At 44.1% G+C, this 20,127-nt stretch overlaps 3 protein-coding genes across 3 annotated transcripts in view; 1 reads left to right on the plus strand and 2 right to left on the minus strand.

Annotated features, from left to right (window-relative positions):
- Positions 1–8,475, plus strand: part of hpca (hippocalcin) — a 36,775-nt gene extending 28,300 nt beyond the window's left edge. Inside the window, exons 2-5 of the mRNA XM_056420406.1 lie at positions 2,344–2,554; positions 3,111–3,392; positions 4,917–5,022; positions 7,653–8,475. Coding sequence (XP_056276381.1) covers positions 2,459–2,554; positions 3,111–3,392; positions 4,917–5,022; positions 7,653–7,750 — 582 coding nt within the window. The 5' untranslated portion in view covers positions 2,344–2,458 and the 3' untranslated portion in view covers positions 7,751–8,475. The remainder of the gene's footprint in view (positions 1–2,343; positions 2,555–3,110; positions 3,393–4,916; positions 5,023–7,652) is intronic.
- Positions 8,476–10,301: 1,826 nt separating this feature from the next.
- LOC130197450 (uncharacterized) lies at positions 10,302–16,472 on the minus strand. Its single transcript, XM_056420192.1, has 6 exons — positions 16,215–16,472; positions 15,437–15,630; positions 15,037–15,096; positions 14,316–14,495; positions 13,614–13,754; positions 10,302–11,570 (listed from the first exon to the last, which is right to left on the minus strand). Exons 1-6 carry the CDS (start codon positions 16,225–16,227, stop codon positions 10,803–10,805), a joined length of 1,356 nt encoding a protein of 451 aa, XP_056276167.1. The 5' UTR covers positions 16,228–16,472; the 3' UTR covers positions 10,302–10,802.
- Positions 16,473–16,564: 92 nt separating this feature from the next.
- On the minus strand, positions 16,565–18,788 carry LOC130197542 (gap junction beta-3 protein-like). Its single transcript, XM_056420292.1, has 2 exons — positions 18,685–18,788; positions 16,565–18,021 (listed from the first exon to the last, which is right to left on the minus strand). Exon 2 carries the CDS (start codon positions 17,981–17,983, stop codon positions 17,252–17,254), a length of 732 nt encoding a protein of 243 aa, XP_056276267.1. The 5' UTR covers positions 17,984–18,021; positions 18,685–18,788; the 3' UTR covers positions 16,565–17,251.
- Positions 18,789–20,127: the final 1,339 nt, after the last annotated feature.

Below are 20,127 nucleotides of genomic sequence, written 5' to 3' on the forward strand. Positions count from 1 at the left end.
CGACGGTTATCCCTTCATACTCGACAAGCGGAGCTGTCAGCGCACGAGAAATGAATGTGACACTCGGGACGAGGAGTCTAGCGAGACGATGGCGGGGCGGGTGGCGTGGAGCTCACGGCGTGGAGCTAGCGGCGTGGAGCTAGCGGCGTGGAGCTAGCGGAATGGAGCTAGCGGCGTGGAGCTAGCAGCTTGGAGCTCTTAGCGTGGAGCTAGCGGCTTGAAGCTAGCGGCTTGAAGCTAGCGGCGTGGAGCTAGCGGCTTGAAGCTAGCGGCTTAAAGCTAGTGGCGTGGAGCTAGCAGCTTGGAGCTCTTAGCGTGGAGCTAGCGGCGTGAAGCTAGCGGCTTGAAGCTAGCGGCGTGGAGCTAGCGGCTTGAAGCTAGCGGCTTGAAGCTAGCGGCGTGGAGCTAGCAGCTTGGAGCTCTTAGCGTGGAGCTAGCGGCTTGAAGCTAGCGGCTTGAAGCTAGCGGCTTGAAGCTAGCGGCGTGGAACTAGCACCATGGAGCTAGCGGCGTGGAGCTAGCGGCTTGAAGCTAGCGGCTTGAAGCTAGCGGCGTGGAGCTAGCGGCGTGGAGCTAGCAGCGTGGAGCTCTCAGCGTGGAGCTAGCAGCTTGGAGCTAGCAGCTTGAAGCTAGCAGCTTGAAGCTAGCGGCGTGGAGCTCACGCCGTGGAGCTAGCGGCGTGGAGCTAGCGGCTTGAAGCTAGCGGCTTGAAGCTAGCGGCGTGGAGCTAGCGGCGTGGAGCTAGCAGCGTGGAGCTCTCAGCGTGGATCTAGCAGCTTGGAGCTAGCGGCGTGGAGTTAGCGGCATGGAGCTCTCGCGGCGGGGAGCTAGCGTCATGGAGCTCTCAGCGTGGAGCTAGCAGCTTGAAGCTAGTGGCGTGGAGTTAGCGGCGTGGAGCTCTCGCGGCGGGGAGCTAGCGGCATGGAGCTCTCAGCGTGGATCTAGCAGCTTGGAGCTAGCGGCGTGGAGCTAGCGGCGTGGAGTTAGCGGCATGGAGCTCTCGCGGCGGGGTGCTAGCAGCATGGAGCTCTCAGCGTGGAGCTAGCAGCTTGAAGCTAGCGGCGGGGAGCTCTCGCGGCGGGGAGCTAGCGGCATGGACCTCTCAGCGTGGAGCTAGCAGCTTGAAGCTAGCGGCGGGAAGCTAGCGGCGGGGAGCTCTCGCAGAGGGGAGCTAGCGGTGTGGAGCGTCCAAGTCCACACACACATGAACGGGACATAAAGTCGGGGGCGTAATTACCCAGAGGCCGGAGGTCAAAGGAGGTCGGCCGGGTTTCATCGGAAGGTGTCCGAGCCCCAATTTAAATCACCACACACACACACAGAAGCACTGATGGGGAACGCTTTAATTAGCTGTCGAGTACAGAGGAGCAAAGTTAACAAGTGGAAAAAAAAGTGTTACAACTAATTATATTTCACTCATTAACACTTTAAATGAGGATGGTGAGAGTTACTCTTGGTTTAACAAGTAAAACACGTTCTATATCTTACAAAGATGAGATGAATTAAATATAGATAAATTGCATCGAGGGCACCCAGACATATAATGTGTCTTTTTTTATTATTTTCACATTATAATAATCCTTCAAAAGAATTTTAAAGGATTATAAGGACATTAAGATGTAAAAAAAATTGTTTAAAACCAAACACTTAAGGCAATTTTAGGGTCAAGATGAAGGTGATTGTTTTCAGGATTATTTTTTTATTTGGGGTGTTTCCACCTCCTCATTCACATGAAAATAATATGTCTAACATCGGCGATGTATTGCACTTGAGTTTAAGGTAGCAGTAAAGCCAAGGTGATGACGTAGTTCCATCTCTGAAATACTTCTTTGCTCAAAACTGAGATGAAGATTAGGAGATGTGGGCAAACACACACACACACACACACTCGCCAAACAGCTGATTTGACAAACAAACACACAGCTGGCTTAGATAAACCCGTCAGTGTGATCGGCTGTGGGGGGGGGGGGGGGGGGCCTTCTGAATAATTTAATGTTATTTTTCTTCTCATGTGTGTGTGTGTGTGTGTGTGATGCAGAAGTTGAAAGTTGCGTAACATTCAGTGACACAGTCCCGCGTGACGAGGCTCAAACATGCCGGCCGGTCACACTTCTCCCTCGTGGTGCTGCTCGGATGTTTTGCTCGCCGGGTTTTCTTTGAACTAACTCAACTCCTGACTTTTTATTTTAAACGAGTGCTTTTCTTTGTTCGTCACCTGTTAGCTGACAGAATCTCTCGCATGAATAATCCTCTCTAAATGCTCCATATATATATTATATATATATATATATATTATGTTCTATTCTACCTGCTGACCGACCTGTGTTCCGCTTTCCGTCGCAGGAGGTCGTCCATCTCGTCCCGGGTTAGTCGTCGCCGACCTGACCTCGGGGGGGAAAGAAAAAGCGTCCGGCGTCGAGGAAAAACAACGAGAGCCCCGCCCCCTCCTCCCGTTGCCATGGGGAAACAGAACAGCAAGCTGCGGCCGGAGATGCTGCAGGACCTCCGGGAGAATACCGAGTTCTCCGACCACGAGCTGCAGGAGTGGTACAAGGTACGTTTAGAAAAAAATAAAAATAACCGATGCCGCTCGCCGCTCTTCTCGTCTTTGTGTGTTTGCTGTGCGGCTTAAACATCTGCAACAGCTGTCCCGGATGAGAGCCGTGTTATCCCGCCACCTCTTTTCGGATTCGTGACTTAAGCCCCACTGAGCCCGACGGCGCTCTCGCTCTCCGCAGATTACCGGCGCCGGTACGCGTCGTTAATAACTGCGCGGCGGCGGCTTTCGAAGTTATCCGCCGTGGACTTTTTCTGAGAATTTATTGACGACAGATCCAAGAAAAAGTTGTGGGAAAATGCCACTGGGAATGCAAAAAAGTTTTTATGAAGCGCAGCAACGCACCGATATCATATTTAATCGAAAAATAACTCGATCTCAGACCTTTTTGTAGGAAAAGAGCTTTTTTGATTTCGTCCGACTGACACGACTTCAGTTAATGTGACGTTGAACACATTTCGGTTCCCGATGTCTCCAGCCGGCTTTGCGGTGGTTTCATTTATCCTCCGCCATCCGGGCGTCCTCTACATCGTCTGCCGTCTTCTCCCCTCAGGGCTTCTTGAAGGATTGCCCCAGCGGCACTCTGAACGTGGAGGAGTTCAAGAAAATCTACGCCAATTTCTTCCCCTACGGCGACGCCTCCAAGTTCGCGGAGCACGTCTTCCGGACGTTCGACACCAACGCCGACGGCACGATAGACTTCCGGGAGTTCATCATCGCGCTGAGCGTGACGTCACGGGGAAAGCTGGAGCAGAAGCTGAAGTGGGCCTTCAGCATGTACGACCTGGACGGGAACGGCTACATCAGCCGCGATGAGATGCTGGAGATTGTACAGGTGAGCAAAGGACTCTGGGTAATGGTCGTTGGGGTTATTATAAATAACCTATAAAGGTGTCTCAAAGAACCTTCAACAAAGGGTTCTTTAAGGCACCATTTCTGGTTCCACAAAGAACCTTTCAAACCAGGGTTCCTTAAAAAAAAAGTATATATATATATACATATATATATGTAAATAAATGTATATATATACATTTATATATATGTATATATATATGTATATATATACATATATATATATATGCATATATACATACATATATACATATATATATATATATGTATGTATATATATATATATATATATATATATATATATATATACATAGGGCACAAATCAGGAACAAGAGGATCCTCAATAGTCACACAGGGAGTTATATCAGGACGTGTGTAGTGACCCCAAATAATGTCTGAAATATATTAGTTACCAAACTTCCCTTTGATTGGTGACCTGCACTGGCAGGAATAGAGAGAGAGAGAGCGAGATAGAGAGAGAGAGTGCACTTAATCTACATGCTCGCTTTAATTATGCAAGTTAATACATGTGCGAGTGGAGCAGCGATGTGAGAGACTGAGAGACGTACTTATCGTAATGTGCTGACTGCGGAGGCCGTTAAGTACGACTACATGAGTGCTGCGTTTAATCCGGTCCTCCAGGAGGAGGAATAAAGACTCAAGATGTTTGCCCCCGAGGTTCCTCGCAAGCGCCACGTGTGTGTGTGTGTGTGTGTGTGTGTGTGGTTCTCATAGATTATCGGGTTAAATTTAACCCCAGATTATCCCTGAGTGTGCAGAATACTGGGATTATCCTCAACCTACATTCTGTTGGATGAGAGAGAGAGAGGCCTATTATGATGGTATAGAGAGAGAGAGAGAGAGAGAGAGAGAGAGAGAGAGAGAGAGGAGAGAGAGAGAGAGAGAGAGAGAGAGAGATCCTCATCAAAAGACATGTATATGTTTTTTTGGCATAATTTGGTGTGTTTTTAAAATTTTATGAAAATTCTGAAATAAATAAATATAGAGATTATCCCCTCCCCCGCGCACCCTGTTTAATATATATATATATATATATATAAAAACAATAAAACTGTGAATCTTACCTATTGAGAGCCGTGTGCAGGTAACACAATTTAAATAAATAGAATAATAACTCATGGCCCGCTTGTTCGAATAAACACTCCCGACATTTAGGGATTATTACATTCATAAATTAATTTCTTTGTGTCAAATAATTGAGAGTCAAAGTCCAGATAGTGTGCGAGGCAACGCCCGTCGGCTTTTTCCCGTCTAACGTTTTCATGTTTTTTCCGATAAACGCAGACAAAGTTATGAACTCGTTTTATCGCCATGAGAGATAAAAAAGGTTTTATGGCCGGTGCCCAAAAAAACAAAAAAGCTCATTTTTGTGCCCCTCTGTTCTCTCCCCCCCCCCCCCCTTCCCTCTCCTCCACCTCTCTCCATCTAAACCCCGCCTCCTCCTCCTCCTCCCCCTCTCCTCCTTCTCTCCCGCTCCGTCTATCAGGCCATCTACAAGATGGTGTCATCTGTGATGAAGATGCCGGAGGACGAGTCCACGCCGGAGAAGAGGACGGATAAGATCTTCAGACAAATGGACCTCAATAACGACGGTGAGAGGAGGAAATGGGCAACAAGGAGGGGTGGGTGTGCTGGAGGGAGGAAGAGGGGAGGAGAAAGGGAGCGAGGAGGGAGGAGAAGTGACGGTTTATCCACACTTATCTTTTCATTTTACTCCACTCTTAGAAATAAAGGTTCTAACTAGAACCATGTGGGGTTCTTCCGCTCCTCTTGATAGGATAACCTTCTTTTTGTTTTTAAATGTTCCAACTGGAATATGGGAGGTTCTACAGAGAACCCTACTATAATGTAATGGTTCTACCAAGAACCCAGCATAAAGGGTTATTATACCCAGAACCATCTGTTTTAACACCAACAAAAACATATGGGAGGTTCTACAGAGAACCCTACTATAATGTCATGGTTCCACCCGGGTCCATGGGTTTCATCGAGAACCCAGCCAAGGGGAAGAACCCTGTTGCATGTCATGGGTTTCATCTAGAACCCATCCAAGGGGAAGAACCCTTTTATATGTCATGGTTTTTTATCTAGAACCCAGCCAAGGGGAAGAACCATGTTGCATGTCATGGGTTTCATCTAGAACCCATCCAAGGGGAAGAACCCTTTTATATGTCATGGGTTTCATCTAGAACCCAGCCAATGGGAAGAACCCTGTTGCATGTCATGGGTTTCATCTAGAACCCATCCAAGGGGAAGAACCCTTTTATATGTCATGGCTTTCATCTAGAACCCATCCAAGGGGAAGAACCCTTTTATATGTCATGGCTTTCATCTAGAACCCAGCCAAGGGGAAGAACCCTGTTGCATGTCATGGGTTTCATCTAGAACCCAGCCAAGGGGAAGAACCCTGTTGCATGTCATGGGTTTCATCTAGAACCCATCCAAGGGGAAGAACCCTTTTATATGTCATGGGTTTCATCTAGAACCCAGCCAATGGGAAGAACCCTGTTGCATGTCATGGGTTTCATCTAGAACCCATCCAAGGGGAAGAACCCTTTTATATGTCATGGCTTTCATCTAGAACCCATCCAAGGGGAAGAACCCTTTTATATGTCATGGCTTTCATCTAGAACCCAGCCAAGGGGAAGAACCCTGTTGCATGTCATGGCTTTCATCTAGAACCCAGCCAAGGGGAAGAACCCTGTTGCATGTCATGGGTTTCATCTAGAACCCAGCCAAGGGGAAGAACCCTGTTGCATGTCATGGGTTTCATCTAGAACCCAGCCAAGGGGAAGAACCCTGTTGCATGTCATGGGTTTCATCTAGAACCCATCCAAGGGGAAGAACCCTTTTATATGTCATGGGTTTCATCTAGAACCCATCCAAGGGGAAGAACCCTTTTATATGTCATGGGTTTCATCTAGAATCCATCCAAGGGGAAGAAACCTTTTATATGTCATGGGTTTCATCTAGAACCCATCCAAGGGGAAGAACCCTTTTATATGTCATGGCTTTCATCTAGAACCCATCCAAGGGGAAGAACCCTGTTGCATGTCATGGGTTTCATCTAGAACCCAGCCAAGGGGAAGAACCCTGTTGTATTCCATGGGTTTAATCTAGAACCCATCCAAGGGGAAGAACCCTTTTACAGGACTGTCTCAGAAAATTAGAATATTGTGATGAAGTTCTTTATTTTCTGTAATGCAATTAAAAAAACAAAAATGTCATGCATTCTGGATTCATTACAAATCAACTGAAATATTGCAAGCCTTTTATTCTTTTAATATTGCTGATTATGGCTTACAGCTTAAGAAAACTCTAAAATCCTATCTCATAAAATTTTATATTTCCTCAGACCAAGTAAAAAAAGATTTATAACAGCTGAGTGTTTGTCAAGGCTCAGGAAACCCTTGCAGGTGTTTCGAGTTAATTAGACAATTCAAGTGATTTGTTTAATACCCTACTAGTATACTTTTTCATGATATTCTAATATTTAGAGATAGGATATTTGAGTTTTCTTAAGCTGTAAGCCATAATCAGCAATATTAAAAGAATAAAAGGCTTGCAATATTTCAGTTGATTTGTAATGAATCCAGAATGCATGACATTTTTGTTTTTTTAATTGCATTACAGAAAATAAATAACTTCATCACAATATTCTAATTTTCTGAGACAGTCCTGTATATGTCGTGGGAACACGATCCCCATCCACCATGGTTCCCGACCCAAAGGAACCCGTAGTCTCACAAAGAACCCTTGAATATCCCTTTTATGAGTCAAGAAAGGTTCCTCAGAAGCAAATGGTTTTGAGTAGAACCTCAGCCCTTCAGGAAGAACCTATTTGGAACCCTTATTTATATACAATAAATTAAAAAAAGTCCCAGTTACAACATTATTCTATACTTTCACACATAAGTTATCAGCACATAAATTCTTGCTGATAAATGTTCTTTAATCTCATCACCAGGGGGAATAATAAATGTCTTATGCTCCGTCCATGCGAACTGAGAAACAATTACATTTTGATTATTTCTTTACGATCACAATATCCAGTATTAAGAAAAGTGGGCAGTGGAAGACCGAACAAATGGGAGTAATATCACTGAGACATTTAACGACGACTGCGTAGATCCAAAAGGCTTTTTTGGGGGGAGCATTCATGAAACTGGGGTAGTATTCCTTCAAAATAAAAGCTTTTGTTCTTCTTCTTTCTCCTCTGTAGGCAAATTGTCCCTGGAGGAGTTCATCAAAGGTGCCAAAAGCGACCCGTCCATCGTCCGGCTACTCCAGTGCGACCCCAGCTCGGCCTCCCAGTTCTGAACCCCCCCCCCCCCCCCAACCCACTCTGTTGCTATGAAACAGTCACTCAAATCAATGCATGATGGTTCTCGTCTCTCATATCATCTGTTTTATTTGTTCGTTTGTCGTGTGCAAGGATGGAGGAGGATAAGAAAACGCCATCACTATCACTTTCCTGTCTTTATTTATATATATAAATAAATATAATATACGTATATATATATGTATTTATATATATTTTTTTATTTATATATATATATATTTTTATATATATATATTTATATATATTTATATATATATATATATATATTTATTGATAGATTTATATATATATACGTATATTTATATATATATATATATATTTATTTATCGCTCTCTTTCTCTGAGTGTTGATGTTCAGTGACGCTCAGTTTGTCCTCTGACACATGTACATCATGTATATATATACATATATTATATACTGTATGTTTATGAATATCACAAGAGGACGTTTGTCTCTTCGTGTACGGTTCACACTCTCTTGCATTGAAAAAGCAGAATTATGTAGCGCAGCTTCCTGGTCTGATATGAAGGGGTAGAGGTGTGTGTGTGTGTGTGTGGGGGGGGGGGGGGTATTGGGATTTTACTGCTATATGATCTTTCGCTGAGAAAAAGAAAGGCCTAAGATCCCATTTGTTTTCTATTGATATCTACTGTCAATGTGTTGATTTTTAAACTTTTGTTTTTTAAATTAATTTTACATTTTGTTTAAATGTGTACATATTGTTTTTCCTCCTCTTTGCTGTTATATTTCTTCACTTGTATTCTTATTATCGTGCTTTTATTGTGACATGTAGAGGGATGACCGTGTTTTACAGCGACAGAGAGAGGGGGAAGAGAGCCCACCAGACTCTATAGTGGCTAAAGGGCATCCCATAATGCTTCTGGCCCGCGGCCCCAGTAGCTCATATCGTGGCGGTGCGTTCGCTGTCCGCGCTCGCGGGCGAACCTTTTGACCGTTATCACCGCGTTGTGTTAGTTTCTTAATTTGTAAAAAAATAAAATGAAAAAGTATACGTTGGAAGTTTCTCAACGGCGAGCAGGACGTTAACCCGCATGACCCCCACGACCTCACGGGGGGGGGGGGGGGGAGGGGAAAAACAATTCACCGCACACGTCGCCATCTTTTTCCTTTTAGCTCTGCAGCTTCCTCAGCATCCCCCCCCCCCTCTCTCCTCCCCCTCCCCCTCCAGAGACGCTAAGGGCTCGTTCACTGACCTTTTACGACCTCCCCGGATTCGCTTCGATGGAGGCGCTTCGCGGTGGAACGCATGTTTTTATCCGGGCCGTGTTTCACGCTTTACGATGAATCGTATTCCATTGAGCTGATAATTGGAGAGTTTGCCACGCAGCCTTGAATGAATGAATGAGCGTCAGCCCCGTGAACAAAGCCCCCCTCCCCCCCTGTTGACATTGTGTTCTTTCTTCTTTAAAATTTTTTTATTTTTAAGGTTTGACACAAAACAAATCGTGTTTGTTCAGAGGTGACGCGTCTGGCAGTGACATCGTGATTACACATCAGTTTTAGGAAGGGGGCGGGGCTTCAGGTTCTGGACTTGCAATGTAATTAAATGCATTTACTCGAACACCGGAGTAATATCATTCGTATTTAGTTTTACTCCAGATATAAATATTCTATTGTGAACTACAGTGCAGTACATTTACCTGACGGCTGTAGTTACAAAGCTACTTTTCAGATTCAGATTTTACTCTCAAAACGGTTCATAGAACATATTTATAGGTTCTAGATTAAACTGGCCCTTAAAATAAATAGATGCAAACGTTTGAATTAGCTTCAACTTTTAAAAAAGGTTTGTGTTTATTTTCCATCACTTCGGTTCGGACCGACTTTCGACTTCACACGTTGTGAGCCGGTTGGAACCAGGAACCACGGTGGTATACGGGGTCCTCATCTAGTTCGAGAAGGGCCCCCTTTAAACCAGTCTCAACCGGTTTATATCAGCCCAATATGTTCACTCCCTCACACTGATCTGGTGTGAGCCCCCATGAGGAGGTTTAACTTGTCTTAAAAGAGTCCATCCCGCCTCTGCTTTGGGGACCTAAGCATCATCGCCATCTGCTGGCAGGATGAGGAACTCCACTTGCTTCCCCCCTCGACAGTTTAACCCGTTTTTTCTGTTCTCGCTGCCTCTGATGAACTGGTACCTTGTGTTGGATGACTACGCTTCCTTCCTTCTTCCTAACCTCCTTTTCCTTGCTTCCTATTTTTTTCTTCTGTTGCATGAAAACCCTGACCGTGAGGACGCCATGTTTGTTTGTTTCTGTTGGACCTGACAAATTGAAATATACCTTTTGTGTTTCAAAAGCTGCACATGTGTGTGACTGTTTCCTCATTTCTGGGTTGTAGAAGGAAGCTGAATATTTATTCCTCCTCCTCATCATCATCATCATCACCCCCCCCCCGCGCGAGTGTTTCGGTGTAACCGGTCCTTCCTGTCGGGTCACACTCTCTCTGCTGCCATTACCACCGCCGCTGAGCTACGCTACTAAACACACACACAGAGAGAGATGCAACACTTTGAATAAATACTTTATTGACTTTGACTTTGTCGAAATACATTTTGAAAAAAAAGAAACCCGCAGTATTATTTGCTCTCGACATAAAAAGCAGAAAAAGAAAAGCACCAAATTCTCATTCGCTCAAAACACGGCAAACCAGAGGCTCCATCCTCCAACCACAACCACACACACACAATGAAATATGAGGCTAGGGCCCGGAGGATAATCCTAACCCACGGTGATAGACACGAGGTGATAATTAAATATTCTATGAACGCACATTAAGTTAACTCAAGGTTTTACGTCGTCAGGGACTCATTGTGAGAGCGGCGTACCCCAACAAATATTATACATCCGTCCATGCTAGAGCCTCAAGAACAGACCCTCAAGCCTCCAGGAGTACCGACGGGACAATGGGGGTCTGAGAATGACGTTTCAATCCAAGCATTGTAGCATGCACCACACACACACACACACACACACTCACAGAACTTCTCTGGCATGTCAGACGCATCTAAATCCAGAAGCTGGACCTTTCCAGCGTCGCCCTCTGCAGCAGCCGGTGCCGCTCCGGCGTCCTTTGCTGGCCGCCAACAGGCGTCTCCAGCCCCTCGGCGTCCGACCTTTCTGCGGCTGGCTGGCCGAGCGGCCACCTCTCCGAGGGGGGGAGGCTCCGGTACTGAAGGGGGGGGCGGCGCTGCGGAGGGAGGAGGAGGGGGCGTCCGCCCTGCTGCTGCTGTCCGGGGGGGGCGGAACTCTGCATCCGAGGCTCAGCGTAGCGCGTTGGAGGGGTTGGAGGCTCAGCGTAGCGTGTTGGAGGGGTTGGAGGCTCAGCATAGCGCGTTGGAGGGGTTGGAGGCTCAGCGTAGCGTGTTGGAGGAGTTGGAGGCTCAGCGTAGCGTGTTGGAGGGGTTGGAGGCTCAGCGTAGCGTGTTGGAGGGGTTGGAGGCTCAGCGTAGCGCGTTGGAGGGGTTGGTGATTCAGAGTAGCGTGTTAGAGAATCAGAGTAGTGTGTTGGAGATTCAGAGTAGTGTGTTGGAGATTCAGAGTAGCGTGTTGGAGATTCAGAGTAGCGTGTTGGAGATTCAGAGTAGCGTGTTAGAGATTCAGAGTAGTGTGTTGGAGATTCAGAGTAGCGTGTTAGAGATTCAGAGTAGTGTGTTGGAGATTCAGAGTAGCGTATTGGTGGTTCAGAGTAACGTGTTGGTGGTTCAGAGTTGTTTCCTGGTGGTTCAGTCAAGGAAGTGGGAGGAGCTTCCTCCATCGACCTTCTCACACCGATCTACACAAACAAATTATGAACAGATTAGTCAAATCTTTTTATATCTATATATACACATATTTATTTAGATATAAATATATATTTATATATATATTTATATTTAAATCTGTATGTATATATATATATATATTTATGTGTATAATATATGTATATTTATACTAGGGCTGTCAATCGATTAAAAAAAATTAACTAATTAATCGCACATTTTGAAATTCATTAATCGCGATTAATCGCGATTAATCGCAATTAAAAGTTAAAAGTTCAAAGTTCATTCTTTTTAAAGACCAAACTTCACATAGAGCTGTGTTTTCAAAGAGGCTCCTACCTATAAAGTGCCAGCGAGGTATTTAATATTGTGGATGATAAATTGTTTCTTCAGTGAAACATCAGAGACAGTCCTGTATATATTTAAACATATATTTATATGTATAAATATATACAGGACTGTCTCAGAAAATTAGAATATTGTGATAAAGTTCTTTATTTTCTGTAATGCAATTAAAAAAACAAAAATGTCATGCATTCTGGATTCATTACAAATCAACTGAAATATTGCAAGCCTTTTATTCTTTTAATATTGCTGATTATGGCTTACAGCTTAAGAAAACTCTAAAATCCTATCTCATAAAATTTTAATATTTCCTCAGACCAAGTAAAAAAAAAGATTTATAACAGCTGAGTGTTTGTCAAGGCTCAGGAAACCCTTGCAGGTGTTTCGAGTTAATTAGACAATTCAAGTGATTTGTTTAATACCCTACTAGTATACTTTTTCATGATATTCTAATATTTAGAGATAGGATATTTGAGTTTTCTTAAGCTGTAAACCATAATCAGCAATAAATCAGAATAAAAGGCTTGCAATATTTCAGTTGATTTGTAATGAATCCAGAATGCATGACATTTTTGTTTTTTTAATTGCATTACAGAAAATAAAGAACTTCATCACAATATTCTAATTTTCTGAGACAGTCCTGTATATATATATTTATATGTATAAATAAACATATATTATACACAAATATATATATATTTATAAATATATATATTCATAAATATATATAAATATATATATAGAAATATATACACTACCGTTCAAAAGTTTGGGATCACCCAGACAATTTCGTGTCTTCCATGAAAAATCACACTTTTATTTATCAAATGAATAGAAAATATAGTCAAGACATTGACAAGGTTAGAAATAATGATTAATATTTGAAGTATTAATTTTGTTCTACAAACTTCAAGCTCAAAGGAAGGCCAGTTGTATAGCTTATATCACCAGCATAACTGTTTTCAGCTGTGCTAACATAATTGCACGGGTTTTCGAATCAGACATTAGTCTTCTAAGGCGATTATCAAACACAATGTACCATTAGAACACTGGAGTGATCGTTGCTGTAAAAGGGCCTCTATACACCTGTGGAGATATTTCATTAGAAACCAGACACTTCCACCTAGAATAGTAATTTACCACATTAACAATGTAGAGAGTGTATTTCTGATTAATTTAATGTTAATTTTATTGAAAAAAAGTGCTTTTCTTTGAAAAATAGTCATTTCTAAGTGATCCCAAACTTTTGAACGGTAGTGTATATTTTTATATTTATATAGAAATAAATGTATAACTATATATAGATGTTTATATATATAGAAATAAATATATACATGAATATATATAGAAATAAATATATATATAATATATATATGTATATATATATATTTATATGTATGAATAAACATATATTATACACAAATATATATATATATTTATATATATATATTTATAAATATATATATTCATAAATATATATATATATAAATATATACATATAGAAATATATATATTTTTATATTTATATAGAAATAAGTGTACCTATATATATATGTTTATATATATATATAGAAATAAATATATATATATATATGAATATATATAGAAATAAATGTATATATAATATATATATATATATATTTATATATATTTATTTATATTTATGTATAAATATATATATATATGCATATATTTATACACTTCCTCCTCACCCTTCTGCTGTGGTGCCTTGCTCCCTTGGGGCAGCCGGGTAGATCCAGGAATGAAGCGCAGACCGCCGAGCAGCGCGCAGAAAACACCAACTGGATCAAACAGGTCACAATCAGAGGCACCCAGAGGATCAGGGTGGTGCTCTGGGGAGGAGGCAGGAGGAAGGAGAAGGAGTTAGCAGCAGCAGCCACAGGCTGGACCGGGAACAGCAGCGAGGACTCACAACCTCTTATATTTGACTCTTTGATCAGACGGCTGCAGAGCGGAGACACGGCAGAGAGTCTGAGAGCCTTAGAGAGAGAGAGAGTCTGAGAGCTTCAGAGAGAGAGAGAGTCGGCAACGTGAATACAATATACAGAGCAGAGGATAGGAAAGTAGAAGTGCACAGAGGGAAGAAGAAGAAGAAGCCCATAGCACACTGCAGGTGATGTAACGAGCCCTGCGGCAGCCATGTTGGTCCCTTGCTAACAGATTAAAAGGAAAAATCTGGTAAAACTTTATTTTGGGTCATCATTTGAAAACTTTATTTTGGGTCATCATTTGAAAACTTTATTCGAAGGTAAAACCAGAAACACTCAAAACACAAAGAGTCCCTGATTCTATGAAATATGAACCGATTGGCTAAAACTAAAGCCTCAAATCGTGCAGCCATTAAACAATAAATGCGAAACACACACACCAACACACACACACACACGACTCACGTAGATGCGCGTGGGGTCGAAGGAGCAGTCGCCGGTGAAGCTGCCGTCGGCCGAGCGGCAGTGAGTCAGGAGGCTCTGCCCGCCGTGCACCACGGCGCTCACCACCGACACGCAGAGGCCGACGGCCGCCGCCGCCGCCATGAGCGCCGCCGTCAGGCCAAACGTGAAAAGGGACCACGTCTGTGGAGAGAGAGAGAGAGAGAGAGAGAGAGAGAGAGAGAGAGAAAGAGAAAGAGAGAGAGTGAGAGAGAGAGAGAGAGAGAGAGGGAGAGAGAGAGAAGAAGAGAGAGAGGTAGGTAGAGGTAAAGAGAGAGAGTGAGGGAGAGAGGGAAGTAGAGGTAGAGAGATAGAGGGAGAGAGGTAGAGAGAGAGAGTGAGGGAGAGAGGGAGGTAGAGGTAAAGAGAGAGTGAGGTAGAGGGAGAGAGGTAGAGGGAGGTAGAGGTAGAGAGAGAGAGAGGTAGAGGTAGAGAGAAGAAGAGAGAGAGGGAGGTAGAGGTAAAGAGAGAGTGAGGAAAAGGAAGAGAGAGGTAGAGGGAGGTAGAGGTAGAGAGAGAGAGGTAGAGGGAGGTAGAGGTAGAGAGAGAGGTAGAGGGAGGTAGAGGGAGGTAGAGGTAGAGAGAGAGGTAGAGGGAGGTAGAGGTAGAGAGAGAGAGAGGTAGAGGGAGGTAGAGGTAAAGAGAGAGAGAGGTAGAGGGAGAGAGAGAGAGAGTGAATACGAACCAGGACTCTGCTCTTCTTCTTCTTAGACAACACGATGGCCAGAACGCCGACAACGATTCCCTGAGAGAGAAATAAAAAGAGTATTCACGTTGCTCCGTTTCCAACCGGAACATGACAACAACAACAACAACAACAACAACAGGAAAACCACACCACACCAAAAGAAGAAGAACATTTAAAAAACACTCACAGAATGGCCCTTAAACTTCAGACTAATTCACTTCAGTGAGCGGAGATTATCAGAGACGATTAAAAAAAACACGCTCTGCACATTTAAAAAGTGTGAATCACATGAATCTCTATTTGTGAGTCCTCGTGAGAACAAGAGGCTCCTGAGACAAGAGGCCAGAACAATCCTGCCCTCGAGATCATTCTTGTTGACTAAGAAGCGATGTTTTACCACGAGGCCGGAGGCGAGCGCGACCACGTTGGCGACGGCGTGCTCCACGGCGGCGGGCCGGTGGGGGCCGCCGTGCCGCAGCACCACGCCGTGCATCAGGGCGCCCAACAGGAAGTTCACGTGGCCGACGAGGAGCACGCACAGACCCATCTTCATCAGGGTCCTGGGCTCCTCCAGGCTGGCGCAGCACAAACCTGGAGGGGGGGGACTCTCGAGGTATTGATCGGGGACGCGACCTCGGGGTCAAGCACCCAGCGGTCACAGGTATCAATGATTGGCTGCTGAGCACATAACTCATAACAGGTCGGACTAAAGGAGAGAGACGTGCATCAGAGAGGAAATATATATAATATATATAAACAATAGGTAAGTGAGTTAGCAATTTCTGCCGATATAGCGTCAACATATAAAATATATATATATATATATATATATGTATATATCGTGATGTAGCATATGGTCTGGTAATCCAATAAATATGAAGATACACATTTATATATATATACACATATATATATATATATAATTTATTTTATTTAGTTTTCATTTCAGAAAAAAACGTCAATGTTTAATTGAAGGGAAATGCAAACTTTTTTTTTTTTTAAATAACAAGAACTATTAGTTCATGTATGGCATCAGATGAGGTCACACTTCATCAGCAGACAGGTGTGCCACACCAGAACAAACATCCACAAAGTGTGAAACAAACAACGGCCTGCAGTTTAAAAAATCACCTAGAATAAAGTTCCCGTACACGAGCAGCCTTTTGATTTTTTACCTGCACCGGTCATCGTCTCTGCTGGGTCACCATGCGGCGGGAGGACGGCGCGTCCGCGTGTCCCCTCTCTCTCTCTCTCCCTCTCTTTCTCCCTCTCTCTCTCTGTCAGGCTGTCAGTCAGCGGGACCGACAGAAAGTGTCAACTCACGCATTTTTCAAAATAAAATACCCCCGTGTTTTAGGACCTGTGATAAACATGGAGGAAACTATTCAAACTATTCAATGCTTTTATTTTGAAACCAAGGTTATTAACTACCTGTTGTCTTTATAATTACGGCAACGTTTACACAGGTAAACCTGCACCTGTTGGTACCTGCCTGCATTGTGTGCTTGAAAGACAAAACCATCTCTCATATTCATATTTATTTTATTTTGTTCTTTTTCATGTTATTGACATTTACCTGTTTTATGTTTCAGTGTCAATCAAAGCCTGAAAAAAAATCTGATGACCAGATAAAAGAGAATCATCGAAAATATATATTGTAGGAACTATACTTGCATGCAGAATGATCTTAGCAGCACACACACACACACACACACACACACACACAACAGACTCACACACCCTCCACATGACGTGTAGTGAGCCTGCAGTGCCACCAGGTGGAGAAATAGCGCCATTAAAGGGAGGAGAAGGCATATCTTATCCATGCTGCGGTTATTATTATGGATAGTTGAACATATTTTCAGTACTTTTACAATCCTTTTTTATTTTTTAAGGGAAGACAAGAAACAAACAATGTCCGTTTTTTTGGGTTATTGTCATGGACACAAATAAAAGCAATCTTTAGACCAATTACTTCAAATCATTCTGCTTTCTTTTGCAGGCTGAAATTCTTATTACACTTGCGTGAAAAATAAAAATAAAATTAAATATTACTACAGAGCATAGGATTGTTTTTTTAACGGAAAAAAGCAACATATTTAGAGAGAAATTATACATAAAATTACTTTTTTTAATGGCAATCCCTTCAATGGGAAAATAACCCCAATATTGTAAATCAATTCGAGGCTTAAGAACAAATATTGATTGCCTATCATGACGCCAGAGAGGACTTGCCGCCGTCGTGGTTCGCGTTCGGGTGGACCCACCTCGACGAGGTCTTGGTGCTGCCTCTGTGTTTGAGTTTCGCCACCCGTACGGCGACCAGATAGAAGAACTCGCAGATGTTGAGCACCACGCACAGGACGGACGCGCCCACCATGAAGTAGGTGAACACCGTCTTCTCGGTGGGCCGGGATATGTAGCAGTCCACCATATTGGGACAGGGCTTGACATCGCACTGCACCTTCCTGGGCAGCCGGAAGCTGTCGTAGATGTAGTGCAGCAAGTAGAGGAAGGTGATCTCGAAGGTGGTCTTGATCAAGAGGCTCAGCAGATAAGTCCACCACAGGCCGCCGCGCTTCTGGCCCGGGTTGTCGTACAGCCGCGTGTCGTCGCCGTGCTTGGCCCGGTACTTGCGCTCGCGCTCCTCCCGGTAGGCCACGTGCAGCACCACCATGAAGGACGGGCAGGTGACGAAGATGAGCTGCAGGGCCCAGAGGCGGATGTGGGAGATGGGGAAGAAGTAGTCGTAGCAGATGTTGGTGCAACCCGGCTGCCGGGTGTTGCAGTCGAACTGGCCCTGGTCGTCGCTCCAGACCCGCTCGGCGGCCACCACGTAGACCAGCACCCGGAAGACGAAGACCACCGACAGCCAGATGCGGCCGAAGGCGGTGGAGTACTTGTTGACTCCGCTAAGGAGATCCTGGAGGAACTTCCAATCCATGAGGTCAGCTTCGGTCGGCTTTTAGTAGATTTTAGAAACTGCAGAGTGAGAAGAGAGCAAAAAAGGGAATTTACCCCGAAAATAAAAAAAATGCATATTTCTCCTCTTAACTGTAGTGCTGTTTATCAATCTAGATTCTTGACTGTTGGAGACATCGTCCGTCGAGGCTTCAGGACACTTGGCTTGTGGTGCTCAAAGATCCAATATGATTAATTTGGAGAAACTCCCCAGAAAAAACCCGGAAACATGACCCCGGTTACTTCTAGATAACCCACAGACATTTGAGTAAACAACTACCCGCTGAAAGAAAGAAGTTCCAGCACATGAAACTGTTATCAACGAGGTCTGTGGATCCTCTTGAGTAACCGGGCCGGGACTTCAGGGAAGAAACATTGAGTTGAACACCGCTAGCCGAGACTACATGACAACGTCTACAGCCAACGTCAACCCAAACTGGGAAATTCACAAGACAATCTTGATTAACAAAAAGAGCGAGAGGTTAGGGGTTAAATGTGTATTTTAAAAAAAAGTAAACTGTACCTTTAAAATAAAAATAAATAATATTAAATCAGCCTTGATTTCTTTCAAATAAGTACTTAGTGCTTTTCTTTTCCTACGCAAGCTCAATCCCCTCTTTCTGAAATCTAACAGTAAAAATCCTCGTAGTAAGTAAAGGTCTTAAACAAACTGACTCAGCTTACCTTGAGAAAAAGCACTCAATCCATTGCGTCCGGACGGAGAACGCGTTCAGAAAGGCAAACCCTCTCTCTCCTTGCAGCGGCTTTCGGTTACTAACCGTCCTCAAAAAATCACTCGAGGACATAATCAGGAAGGTGTGGCCCCCTTTTGGTATCCACCCAAACATACGCCTACCGCCTACTTCCTGTCAGCGTCACTTCGTCTAAGACTTTGCCAAAGTCCCTTTTGCTGTGGCAGGTGTATCGCGACAGGGCAGCCAGAAAACCGGAAGGGTACCCTGAAAACTTGAAGGGTAGCCAGAAAACAGGGGAGGTTACCCAGAAAACAGGAAGGGTAGCCAGAAAACAGGAAGGGTACCCAGAAAAATGGAAAGGTACCCAGAAAAATGGAAGGGTACCCAGAAAAACCAGAAGGGTACCCAGAAAACCGGAAGGGTACCTAGAAAACCGGAAGGGTAGCCAGAAAACTGGAAGGGTACCCATAAAACAGGATGGGTACCCAGAAAGACTGGAAGGGTACCCAGAAAAACGGAAAGGTACCCAGAAAACAGGAAGGGTAGCCAGAAAGACTGGAAGGGTACCCATAAAACAGGATGGGTACCCAGAAAGACTGGAAGGGTACCCAGAAAAACGGAAAGGTACCCAGAAAACAGGAAGGGTAGCCAGAAAGACTGGAAGGGTACCCATAAAACTGGAAGGGTAGCCAGAAAACTGGAAGGGTACCCATAAAACAGGAAGGGTAGCCAGAAAACCGGAAGGGTACCCAGAAAAACGGAAAGGTACCCAGAAAACAGGAAGGGTAGCCAGAAAGACTGGAAGGGTACCCAGAAAACAGGAAAGGTAGCCGGAAAACCGGATGAACACAAGTCTCATTGGGGGTGTTGGGGTGTTTGGACCCAATGAGGGATCTGGTTGTGACGTTGTGGCAATGAATCAAAGGCGAACAACAGGCAGACCATGAGGTGCGGCCGTCTCGTCCGATCACCGCGTTCCTCGACAGGTGACTCGGTATCAGCTCCATTAGTCCGCCGCGATTTCAGAGATACGCTCCATTGTGTCCGTTGATAAATCAGGATGGAAACGGGCCCGCCGCCTCGCGTTTGTTTGCTCAAGCACTCGGGAACCATTGGCACTCAAATACACCGAGATACCGAGATAGGGAGATAGGGGGGGTGCCAGTATCGCGGCATCAGATACCACTTACCTGTTCACTTTCTCAGGTGAGATAAGGTATAGCACTCACTCTTAATCTCCTCTCGGCCTGCTGATGTGACGGAATGCAGGATGTGTGGAGGGACCATGATAATGTCAATAATGTTACTCCCTTCAGTCACCGGGCTACCGTTCCTACTCTTTTTGAAGCGTCACGATGTGTGTGTGTGTTTTTTTTATATGCATTTTTAAAAAATACTGTAATCCACCATCTGGATTCTCATTGGTTGCTGC

The sequence above is a fragment of the Pseudoliparis swirei genome, chromosome 1 (genome assembly GCF_029220125.1).
Source record: "Pseudoliparis swirei isolate HS2019 ecotype Mariana Trench chromosome 1, NWPU_hadal_v1, whole genome shotgun sequence".
NCBI lineage: Eukaryota > Metazoa > Chordata > Actinopteri > Perciformes > Liparidae > Pseudoliparis > Pseudoliparis swirei.

Bases quoted from the DNA above. Each gene is read 5' to 3' on its own strand.
- LOC130197450 (XM_056420192.1), bottom strand. The intron at 15,097-15,436 runs GTAAAACATCGC...TTTCTCTCTCAG, and splicing joins CGCTCGCCTCCGGCCTCGTG to GGAATCGTTGTCGGCGTTCT. The intron at 14,496-15,036 runs GTTCGTATTCAC...CTCTCTCCACAG, and splicing joins AGAAGAAGAGCAGAGTCCTG to ACGTGGTCCCTTTTCACGTT.
- LOC130197542 (XM_056420292.1), bottom strand. From the start codon at position 17,983: ATGGATTGGAAGTTCCTCCAGGATCTCCTTAGCGGAGTCAACAAGTAC.